The sequence below is a fragment of the Misgurnus anguillicaudatus genome, chromosome 9, assembly GCF_027580225.2.
Source record: "Misgurnus anguillicaudatus chromosome 9, ASM2758022v2, whole genome shotgun sequence".
Lineage (NCBI taxonomy): Eukaryota > Metazoa > Chordata > Actinopteri > Cypriniformes > Cobitidae > Misgurnus > Misgurnus anguillicaudatus.
In genome coordinates this window covers 30,922,304-30,934,449 of record NC_073345.2, presented here as the reverse complement: position 1 = coordinate 30,934,449, position 12,146 = coordinate 30,922,304, and the positions used below count along the sequence as shown (strand labels likewise).

Sequence of the window (12,146 nt, the reverse complement as noted above, 5' to 3'; positions counted from 1 at the left end):
GTATAGATACACATGCATGGTTTCTCATTCACACTTTTTCACTTACAGGAGCTTACAGAGAATGGCTTTTCAGATGAGCCCGGCACCGCCCACTTACCCACCACGAACAGCAAAGACTCCCTCACCTGGGACCAGAGACGTCCAATCACAGTTCACTTCGGACAGGTGGGCGTGGCAGTTTAATAACCGTTCTTGTGATTGTCATTTCAGTCACATTCGCTTTGTGTGCGAGACTGTTGTGTCCCATCAAACCATGTGTTTACAGATAAAAGTGTGTGTGTGTGTGTGTTTGGAGTGTAGAACCCAACTCATGAGAAACCTGAGCGAGAACCCTCCACATTGCCTCCTCGGCCACAACGGCCACCTCCCCCCCGCCCCATCAAACTCCAACGTAGCATACCACGACCAGTGAGTACATGAGACTCGTCCCTGACCTCTGACCTTTCACCCTGGGCTCAGATATTCCTCTTTACCCTGGCTGCTGCACATCTGTGTGTGTTTGTGTGTGTGTGTGGATACTAGAATGGTGTTTAACAGTATGTTTTTTCTGATTCTAAGGTAACAACGTCGTGCCGTAATAGAGACCATTAACTAGATCTCTGATGTTTTAGGATGATCTAAAGGTGTTAACTTGTCTGTGAAATCAAGGCTAAAGTTTCATAATCTAAATATAAGGTTTGATTTCATTCATTCATTTTAATCTTTGACATGACATTACTTAGTCAATATTAAAGATATCAAGGTTATATTTTTCACAGCATGTAGGAAGTCACAAATAATGACTTTAGCTGTTTTTTTCACAGACTGGGTCACTTATTATAACACACATTGTAAAGCATGCTAACAGGTTTGGGTGATTCTCACGAAATCCAGACTTAGAAGGTGTCCAGCATCAGATTTTTTTTAAAAGCCCTTGAAGCCATTTTTTTGCACATATAAGATTAAGGTCTAAACTTACTATAACCATTATTTTTAAAGGATTTAAAAAATATAGAATTGTTTAAATTTTTTTAGATTATCATTATCTAAAAGTATCATTACCGCAACATGATATTACATTAAATGTATGCATTTACAAACTCATGTTTCGGTAATGAGGACTTAAAAAGTTGTCTAGATACTATGACACACAAAATCTCAACTTTTATCTGGAGAGAAAAAATAAGAACTGCTTACCTGGTAGCCATCTTGAGTGTCACAGTCAATTATGTCCCTTTCAACAATTTTTTGTTTGAAAATGTTAGTTCCTTAAGGGCTTAAACAATGATTGAAAATAGTTGCGTAGGATGAGAAAATTTTTCTTGGACACATTTATTTTCTTATTATTGTCTCTACATTTACCAATGATCACCAAATACCACATGTTTCTTTACTGTAAATGTTTATAGTATAACATGCACTGAAGCTTTTTATTTTTTTAGATTTTTTTAATTATTTCCATGTCAAAGAACCCAAATCCAGTCATGGACACGTTGCGGTAATGACAATTTTCCTTTTAAATGTGGAAAAAAACACAAAATTGGTTTGATTGTCATTTGAAATCATGTGCGAAATAGTACATGAAGAGGTGTTTGTAACTGTATGCTTCTTATTTTGATAGCATTTACTTTTATTATCAAAATGTTTCATGACACCTCATAAGTCTGATTTCACGAGAATCACCCGTTTGTGCTCTGACTTTGCATTCTGGTTTACAGTTCACCTCATCTTGACCACTAACCTCTGTTGTCAAAGGCTGGATTTACACTGCAAATCTTGATGCCCAATTCCGATTTATTGCCTCTCTCTGATTTTTTTGACGTCCCACTTACATTATCTTTTAAAAGCGACTTGTATCCGATGTCTGAATTTACTATAAACACTTGGCAAAATAAGACAGGGTAGACATACTAACCCTAAACAACTTTACTCTTTCCCCACCATTGACGAATTATCTAGTCAATTAAGAGAAAACATTTGCTTAAAAAAATGTGTTCCTGATTAATTTTTATGTTAATCTGCAATATCGCGATTATCTACTAGATGGCGCACTAATGAAAAATTGAAGCCAAAACGTTATTTACTAATTTTAAACTCTGTGTATGTTTTGATCATCGTTCTGAATCTGATCTCTTAACAAAATTCCTTCACCAAAATGCAATTATTTCAGCTTTTGCTAAAAATGTTTTAATATACATATAAATATAGATAGGATTGAACTTTTTTTTGCCCGTTTTGTTTGTTTGTTTATTGTTTGTTTGAAAGCAGAGGGTCTGTTCTTTCATTTGATAAATTTGTGTTTATATATTTTTTGAAGAAAATTTTCCTTGAAGGCATTTTGTGAAACTTTAAAATCACAAAAATTGTCTATACAAGATTATTGAGCTTTATTTCTGTAACAAGCCACAACTTCAACATTACAGTGGAGCCTTCATCCTCCATTGCGCTGCTAAAAAGAGTCATGTGATAGTCCACCTCCGAGTTGACGTCATTTGCCAGTGTTGCATTTTTAATGACGCACAACACATATTGACAATTGGCTTACATTGCGATCTGGTAATATCTGAATCTTATCTATCTACGTTTGTGGGTCATATCAGATCTCTGCAACATGAGGGGAAAAAATCGGAATTGAGTCATTTCAAACATGCAATGGAAATGCAGCCTATTAGAAACATTTGACCTAGGAATCACTACACTGACCTCTGGATGGATTTTGAAACCCAAAACACAAAGGAGTATAAAAATATGAACGTTATTTCAACCTTGCATCTGTATGTGCTTGCAGGCCAGACCACCTCGACCTCTGGTGCCAAAGAGGCCACGCAGTAATATTGGGATAGAGGGAAGCCCTGAACAGTAAGATTTAAAACGAAACCTCTCTCACATGCACGCTGTGTTTACACCTGGTATTGAGATTCATTTCAAGTTATTCAATGAAATGTTCAGTAGGGCTGCGTAAAATACCAAAATGATTGTAAGTGTGTATACCGTAATATGCAAATAGCAATGGTTTGCAATAAAATAAGCGATTTAATTTTTTTAATTTAATACTTTAAAGGTGACATAGAATGACTGAACAGAGTATTTATCCTTATTCTGTGATGTGACATGTAGACAAAAATGTTTTTGTTTGGGTCTGTAATGCATTAGAAGCTTCCTAAAAACCTCTCTCAGATAGCTCTATTAGGGTGGGGGATTTTAAACAAGTGGTTTTGCACCTATTTGGCTCCCCCTACTGGCTTAACTTGCAATCTCATTACTGATTGGCTGACTTTGCTGCCACTCAAAAAATGTAGCCAAATATTTTAAAGTAGAGGGGCCGTTAGATGCCTGTGATGTCATAAGCATCAGTTTTTCAGATTGGGCAGATTGGGTTTTCTGGCTGACATTTCTAAAAGGAATTTCTATGAGACTGAGATGTTTAACATGTTTAGCACTTTTTGTATGTTTATGAATGTGGGTAGACTACCATTATTCAATAAAGACAAGGTAAAATGGTTTTTCATTCTCTGTCCCCTTTAAAAAGTAAATATTGTCACTGCAGATAATATAGTATCTGGCACGCGGATGTTCGTTGGGATATATGTGCATGATAGCGGGGATTTTATTTATTTTCATTTGTTTGTTTACATAGTTAAAATGTCTGATTTGTTTTATGCAACAGTAAAACATGTCTGTTCACTTTCAGAAGTCGTTGTGATGTTTTATTTCTGAAATAAGAAACAATATAATTAAAAAAAGGAATTTATTTTAATACAGTTAAAATTGTTTCTAGAAAAAGAAATATCTATCGCATTTCGAATAGCGTATTTTTTAGCATGCTATCACATATCGCATTTTTATTCAGCACTAATATTCAGTGCTAAACCAGGAGGAAATTAGCCTGGGTTTCCGCATGCTGCCTTGCGCACAAATTTATTCATGCTGCACGTCTAGCATGGAAACTATGGACCAATTTTGCCCCTGAAATAGAGACCAATCACAGAACGGGGAGGGGGCAGCAAGACGATGACAACGTCTATGCGACACACCGAAGCAGTTTTGTTTATCCAACACGGCAGCAGACGCAAAGTTACTTTTCAGTGCAGCCTAAGATAGTGTTCTAAGTAGTTTTGAACGCAAGTTTATTTAAAAAAGAGCAACTTTTGGCGTTAAACAATTTCATATCCAAGAAGGATGTTTGGATATGGCAATAGCCTACTAGTTGACCAACCTGCTAGGCGTCGTCGTCGAGGAAGTACAGTTAACTTATAAATGGTTATTTATTAATTATTATTTATTTATTATATTATTATTTATTTATTATTTAGATATTATTTAGTAATATAATTTTGCCATTATGCCTGTACTTTCACAGTGCCACTAAATTGTGTTGTTTTTGAATACAATATACAGCTACCGGTTTAGTTTCATAGCTTTCAGCTGTGTGAAACGTACCCGATAAAAGTTATTTATGTTTGAATTGATGTCGCCCTACATACGTCATCTAGTATAATTTATACGATTGGCTATGAGCTACGTACAGACGCGTTTGATAGACATTCGTAGTGCCCAATAAACGGCTCTGGGCATTCGTAAACCACGCCTCAAATATGAGAAAACGAGCATGTGGTTCTTAGTAATAGCTTAGTAATTTGAGCATTACCTTGTAATAGATTGTAGATCGCTTTGGATAAAAGTTTCTGTGCGATGCGTAAATGTAATGTAAAAATGTAGGATATGCGTAGGCTGTGCGTAGCCTGAAGCGCAACTTGGGTCTTTTCTATGCGGACCGCAAGCGCTGTGATTGGTCGCATTTCTTCATAGTCATTTCCGCTTGTGATCATTTTTTTTATACAATTCAATTGTTGTTTATATAGCGCTTTTTCACAATTGTTTAATTCTTTCAAAGCAGCTTTACATTAATAAATAGAGAAGAAATCCCAGAAAGAACGGTGGACAGCATAAGCACCAAAATACAGCGGCTAAGATTAAACCGTACTAGAGGGCGTAGTAATGAAGAGGGTGCTAAATTAAGCCAATGTCAGCTGGGTTTACAAATCCCCCTAGGAGTAAAAACCTCCAAAGATTGGGCCAACCTGAAGAGTGATTTAACTCAAACTGCAACAAAATTGCTGTCTATTTACCTGCATCACTGCTGGTCTTCTCAAAACATACACAACAAGCTGCTGCTTCTTTGTTTATGGGTTTACTGGCCATGCTGCTGCTGCTTTGGCTTGCACTGCTACTGTGGGTTACACGCATGGATACTGCCTAGCGGTTCGCATGTTGAATTGCATAAACAATGATGCAGAAGTATTTATGAAAACCGATGCATAGCACAATTATAATATGATATGCCCTTTAATGCTTTTCTTGCTGTTAAAATCTGATCACAAGTGACTCATTTGAGACGCATGTTACTAAAAGGTATAAATGGGATCTGTCTCACATGAACACTGCTGATCAGGTCACAAAACTGATCTGAATACCATGTGTAAACTAGGTCACCAGTGCAGTTTCTATTGGTTTATAATATATCAATTAAATACGAATCAGCACAGCAATAATGTTGTGGTGCTTGTTATTTTATTGCATGTCTCACCTTTTCTTCCTTTCTTTCCTTCATTCTCTCTCTCTCTCTCTATCTTTTTCTCTCACTGGGATGTGGTCATTTTTGTTATATGTTTGTGTGTCTGTGTGTGTGATAAACCTGGTACCTGGTGCTCTATCCGAATTTGTGTTTGTTATTTTGGTTACTGCTATGCACCTGTGTGCGTGTTGACGCTGTAGTTACGTGCGCCAAACCCGTCACTATACAGTGTTTCTGTGCGAGGACTCTTCGGGCGACGAGCTGTCTCAGGATGATGACGCCATCGCAGCTTTTCCTGAACACTTCATGCTCTCTGCACCTTTTGAATGGTCTCTGTTTCACTGGTTTTCTACCTTACTTATTATACACACTATTGTTTAGGCGCCCAAATACATTTATCTCTTTCCCCGCCAAAAAAACCCCGCTTTCCTGCCAATGACGAGTTTTTACGGCAATCAGTATTTTCTTTGTTATCCACTAGGCGGTGCTCTCGGTGTTTCAAAAACAGTAAAAACTCTGTATGTTTTGAGGATAGCTCTGAATTTGATCTCTAGCAAAAATGCAATTATCTTAGCTTTTGCTCAAAATTTAAAGAAACCTACCCATATTTGAGAGGTGATAAAAAGAGAACAAATGAAGATAGGATGAAATGTTTTTTTAGCACATGGTCTGTTCTTTTATTTGATATATTGTATGTTTTGATTTTTTAAGAATTTTTTTTGGGGAAAGCATTAAACTTTTGTGAAAATCCAAAAAAATGCTGGTGCTGGTTGGCAACTCTTTTTTTAAATGCTGGCGGGGAAAGAGTTAAAGTCATTGTACGCCTTGATATTCGGTTATGGTGTGGCCTGACAGATATGTCTTTAACCATGGCTAAAATTTGCATGGTTTTGTTAAATTCGTAAACTGATGTATAAACCTAAGTGTAATGGCTTAACAAGTCCTTTTCATCATTGTTAATCATAGTCGCTAATTGCGACTTCATCTAACACCAAAATTGTATTGTATTTCTGTACTTGTTTGTGTCGTGTGTTTGTGTGTATTTGTGGTGTGGTTGTCATGTGTACACGTGTTTTGCATAAATGTGTGGATGACTCAGGCCTCAGCCATATAGGTCTCTTAAAGAAGCGGAGCTTGTTGAAGAAGGAGAAGAGATTGGCGAGCGCTTTCAAGGTAACACAGCTCCGTCCAGCCCTGTCCTAGACAAATTCTCAGACCTGAGCATATTGGAGGATGCCTTCTGTAGCCAACAGGGAAAGGCAAAGTGTATGGACACCACAGATATCGCAAAAACCTCTCACAGCACGCACAGTACACTCGGTGCAGCGCGGAGTTTGGAAGATCTCCGAGCAGACCCACAACATCTCAACTTCAACTACCAGGTAGGACAACACTGGCACTATTCGATGTGTGCATGTGATCACAATATGTACCTAAAGTTTTGTTCTGGTTCTGCAGCGGATAGATGTAAGTTCGGAAGAGCGCACAAGGACTCTCCCTGGCCTGAAAACCCCAAATCCCTACAACAAATTTTGGAGCCAACAAGGGGAACCTTCTACGTTGCTTGGCCGAGAGTCCCCAACCTGGGAGAGACCTCTTTCCGTACCACCCTTGGAAACGGCCGAGCCACGTCCACCCAGCAGAGAGAGCTGTAATCCCACCACAGAGAAGGTGGAAGGGGCAAGCATCACCATTCCTCGCCCTCAAGGTCGCAAAACACCCGAACCAGGTGCAGTGTTGGCGCCGGCTGTCACCCTGCTGCGCGGCGGTAAGCAGGCCGGTGAGAAAGAAGGAGGAGTGACCGCTGGAGGGCAGGAGTTTCGGCAGGCGTTAAACATGTCTCCCCACTTACAGGGGGACTTGTTGAAGTCCACTGAGCCAAACGAGGGGCAAGGACTTGACTTGCTCAGCCTGTTGGACCCTCTTCGTGGAGCAACAGAAAATGAGACCGCTCCTTCCACCTCTAAACCTCCCGTACCTCCTCGTCCTCCTCCCCCGAACCTTCCCCCCTTCCCTCCTCAAGCATCCCTCAACCCCTTTACCCCACAGCCCCAATACCCTCCTCAAAGGCACTACAGCCCTGTTGTCCCAGGCAACCCTTTCGCTCCCACCTACATGACTTCCCCTGGTACCACTTATTTCACCACTCCTCCCCGGCCCCTTTCAGTATTCGGACAGGCATCTGCTATGGGTGTGTCCCAGGCAGGAGGAGCATGGCCAGTGGGACGTGTCCCTCCGTCCTCTAGTAGTAGTGGCTCGCTCTCAAGCCTTTTAGACTCACCTGCTCCGCCCACTGTGGCCCAGCCCAGTGATGCTCCACGTGACCCATTCAGTGACCTCCTTACCATGGCAACGACACCAATTGTAACAGCCACACCACCCAAAAAGAAGGTGGAGGACTTGAGGAGTAGATGGGAGACTTTTGACTGAACTGCCGCTAGCGATCAGTGAGGGATTGCAAATGGACAAAAAATAGTGGCCTGAAAGCAATGTTGGTCGTTTTTTCCCACAGTGTGTTGTGCTTTTCTTGCGCCTAGCTCGCACACTTAGCCTTATGCGCATTGATGCTAACAATGTTTTTCCCGTAGCAACACTATGAACCACGGTGCTCTAGTAGCACGCAAGTTTAACACTGAAAATCCCGTAGATACCAAGATATAGCACTGTACTCTTTGTGGCTAGCAGTGTAGTTCCCATAGAGATACAATACTACATGTACCGTACACTAATGACCCACTTTTTAGTAACCATAGCGATTAGACCGTCGTTATTGCTGTTATTGTGGTAACTTTACATCCCCTGACCAATCAGGCATCCACATTCTTGTACAAGCGTAACCATGCTGTTATTATACTAAATGATGGTTGAATCGGCATTCATTACACTTAGCATGCTACCTGCTACGTGCAGAGTGCATACTATGTTCTGCACTCTACAATGCACGTATCATACTACATTCTCCATAGTGAGACAATGCGAACCGCTGCATACTTCATATTTTGCACTACGTTAAATACAGCTTAAAACAGTATGTACTGCACACTGTAGTACATGCTATATACTGCTCAATATGTAGATGGTAGTGTGTGATCGGGTTTGAGAAAACAGCCCTACTGCCCCCCAGAGGTTTGACGTGGGAAGTTTTACGTCATAAGTGATGCATGCATTTCATTTGTTAGTTCTTAACAGAACTTTGGGTATTTTTGGATTTATTTCCAATGAAAGCCCTCGCTGGTTTCGCTTATCTGCGTGTCGGTCTCAAAGTATTAAAGTGGATCTGCTGGAACTGGGTTCTGTTGAGTTTCATAATAGTTTAGATATTGACTGTCCACTTACTTTGATGTTAAAGTTTCGAATCACTCGTCTCTTTTTATGCTGAACGTCACATGATAGACTTATAGCTTTCATAAAGCGACCAATCAGCACGGCCTTCTTTTTTAGCTTCACCTTCTTTCATCCAGTGATCTGCTACTGCCATGCACACGGCATTATGGGTATTTATTCTATCGGAGCTGTGTTTGTGCTTTTTAAACATGTATACCGCTATACAGTGTGTTAAAACGAAATCCAACTCCTATGGTTTAGTTCAGCACTAAAGAAGCGGAAAGCTTTATTTCTTGATCTTTATGTTATATCTTTTTTGCTTTTTGCTGTACTCGAGACTTGCAAGTAGGAGAACACTGTTTGTGCAAATGAAAAAAGTGTGTGTACAACCAAACGCTCAGATCCAAACGAAACACATGTATTTGTCAATGTCAGGGAGCATCAGGGAGTGAATTGGTGTTTCTTCTCTGGTTTTATTGTTGTATTTAAATATATGAAATAATATTTGTGTTATTAAAGTGTTCTTGAACTTGAAATGCATTTACCCTATAGATTTAGCAAATCACGTTTTATTTTTGTTAAGGTCACATTCAACTTTGGCCTTGTGTGTGTGGAAGTTTTCGTTTAAATGACATTTCATGTTTTGATCTTTAAAAAAAAGAGTTTCTCTTGGAATGTTGGATCGAGAGATTGAGAGCCACAGCAGACGCAGCTGGTAAATCGTTCAAGGCAAAAATGTTAGTGGAGATAGTAGATAAAAGAAAATGTTATGAAAGTCACTGGTTAGTATACACTGAGACTGAGTGGTACTGCACTGAATTGCCTTCTAGTATTAATAGTTGGATAAAGTGCAGATTATTATATCAGATTAAGATTAGCTTTACAATAATTCCTCTGATTCTGAAAGTTGAAGGCCCAAACCTAATATTAAAATTATTTTGGACCTTAAGAAATGCATATGTGCAATGCTTACACTTCACACCGTTTACATCTACCTTAAAGGGACACTTTTTTTTAAAATAGGCTCATTACCTTAGAGATAAACATTTGATTTTTGCCGTTTTGGAGTCCATTCAGCTGATCTCCGGGTCTGGCGTTGCCACTTTTGGCGTGGCTTGGCACAGTCCGTTGAATCTGATTGGACCATTGGCATCGTGCTAGGAAATAACCAGGGAGTTTTGATATTTTTCCTGTTCGGAATGTTGACTTTTCTGTGGTTACATCGTGTAAGACGGACAGAAAATTAAAACTTTTTATTTCTTGATTGATTTATTTCTTGAAAATACTCCCCTTGGATACTTTCAATAGCAGGAAAAATTGCAAAATCGCAACTTTTAATTTTCCGTCTGTCATAGTACACGATGTTACGGAGCCCCTGGGGGGACATTGAGCGGGGGTTGAACGAAGTTTGGTTTCATGTGCTCACGTTAAACTATCGCGCGCGCACGTGAAACTTTCGCTTTCACGTGCAATAGTTTCATGTGAGCACGCGATAGCTTCACGTGCTCGCGCGATAGTGTCACGTGAGCATGCAAAACTAAACTTAAAAAAAAATTCTGCACATGAAGGTTTCACGTGAGTACATGAAGGTTTCACGTGAGCACATGAAACTAAACTTTATTTAATTTTTGCTCCATGTCCCCTTGGGGGCACCGTACGATGTAACCACAGAAGAGTCAAGTTTTGAATGGAAAAAATATCGAAGCTTTTTTGTTCTTTTTTTGGCGCGATGCTGGTGGTCTGGTCGGATTCGGTGGATTGTGCTGAGCTGTGCTGGGGGTGGTACCGCCGGACCCGGAGATCGGCTGAATGGATTCCAAAACTGTAAAAATCAAATGTTTAAAGAAAATGAGCATATTTTCAAAAAAGAGTGTCCCTTTAAAGGGATAGTTCACCCAAAAATAAAAATTCTGTCCTCATTTACTCACTCTTGTTGTTACAAACCTGTATTCATTTCTTTGTTGTTCAGATGAACACAAAGGAAGATATTTTGAGGAATGTTTGTAAACTCATCAACAGTTTGAGAATAAAAAAAATTATACAGGTTTGTAACAACATGCGAGTGAATAAATGACAGAATGTTCATTTTTGGGTGAACTATTCATTTAAAATTGTTTAAAAAAATATTTTTTTCTAATGCTTTCTAATCCCCAAAATCTAGAGTTGTAAATTATGTATTTATTGCCTTGTACAATATGAGCCTGACCCATAGAGCCGATGTCAAATGTTGTCATTATCAACTGTGAACGGAGTGAAACCTCAGCCTCGTATGTTGCTCGTGGCTCAAAATGCCTTAAATTTGAAAAGAAAATCAAAATACTTCACATCCCTCGAAACAATAAAAGCAAATTTTTTATTTGGCTTCAGGACAGTGCCACATTCAGTAAAAGGCAGCACTCTTTAATTAACGATCAGCAAAAGTTAAAAAAACAATTTTGTGAAATATGAATTTACCCTTATAAGTTTTTGCATGCACATACATTATTTACAGTATTAATTGTTGGATGAACTGCTGAGGTGGTGATGTTTTTATGCCAACAACAATATAATCTGCAAATACATCAAAGTGTCTTATTTTTAGTGTTAAATGCTGCTCTTGGTTGAAGTTTATTTCGATAACAGCAGTTAACAAAAGCACTGAATGTGGCCTTGTATTTAGACGTTGGAAAAAGTGTCAAACTATACTGAGGTCAGGGTAAGAGTTTTTCGTTTAGTGTTGCTTATATCAAATGTAATAAACATCTGACTGCGTCATTTGTTTAGCAGGACTGAGACAGTTGGGTGTGATGGCTCCCGGCATAGCCAACATTTCAAAACATGAATTCTGATGTATAACATATCACTTCTCTTGGAATGTTTCCTAATGTGAACTTGTATCCCGTTATTTTTTTATCATCGTGCACTTTTTTATTTTATTTGGAGGTTTGATTTTGTGTATGTCATAATTAAAGAGCACACAGTATATTCCTGTGAATTTCTTTTGCCCCTTTCTCTTCTTTTACCCCTTTTCATTCCACACTGTAAAATAAAGATTTGTTTTTTTTTTCAACTTAAAAAAGTAAGTTACCTTGGTTGCCCTAAATTTTTACATTTTAATAGTTTATTCACTTAAAAATATTAGAAAAAAAGTTGTGTAAAATATGTTGTGTCAACTAGTATTTTCAAGTTGAATTAACTGCATGTATTTTTGTGTATACATTTAGTAATTTAGCAGGTAAATTTATCCAGAGGGATGCAGATCACAAGCACATCATACAAGGCAACTATA

The 12,146-nt window shown here is 38.8% G+C and overlaps 1 protein-coding gene across 4 annotated transcripts in view; it reads left to right on the top strand.

Annotated features, from left to right (window-relative positions):
- Positions 1-11,852, top strand: part of dennd1a (DENN/MADD domain containing 1A) — a 31,021-nt gene extending 19,169 nt beyond the window's left edge. Inside the window, exons 19-24 of one of the 4 annotated variants that reach the window (XM_055179777.2) lie at positions 49-165; positions 301-408; positions 2,768-2,838; positions 5,755-5,883; positions 6,654-6,936; positions 7,013-11,852. In XM_055179777.2, coding sequence (XP_055035752.2) covers positions 49-165; positions 301-408; positions 2,768-2,838; positions 5,755-5,883; positions 6,654-6,936; positions 7,013-7,984 — 1,680 coding nt within the window. In that variant the 3' untranslated portion in view covers positions 7,985-11,852. The remainder of the gene's footprint in view (positions 1-48; positions 166-300; positions 409-2,767; positions 2,839-5,754; positions 5,884-6,653; positions 6,937-7,012) is intronic. The other 3 variants (XM_055179778.2, XM_055179779.2, XM_055179780.2) reach the window with 3 other exon arrangements.
- The last annotated feature ends 294 nt before the right edge of the window (positions 11,853-12,146 follow it).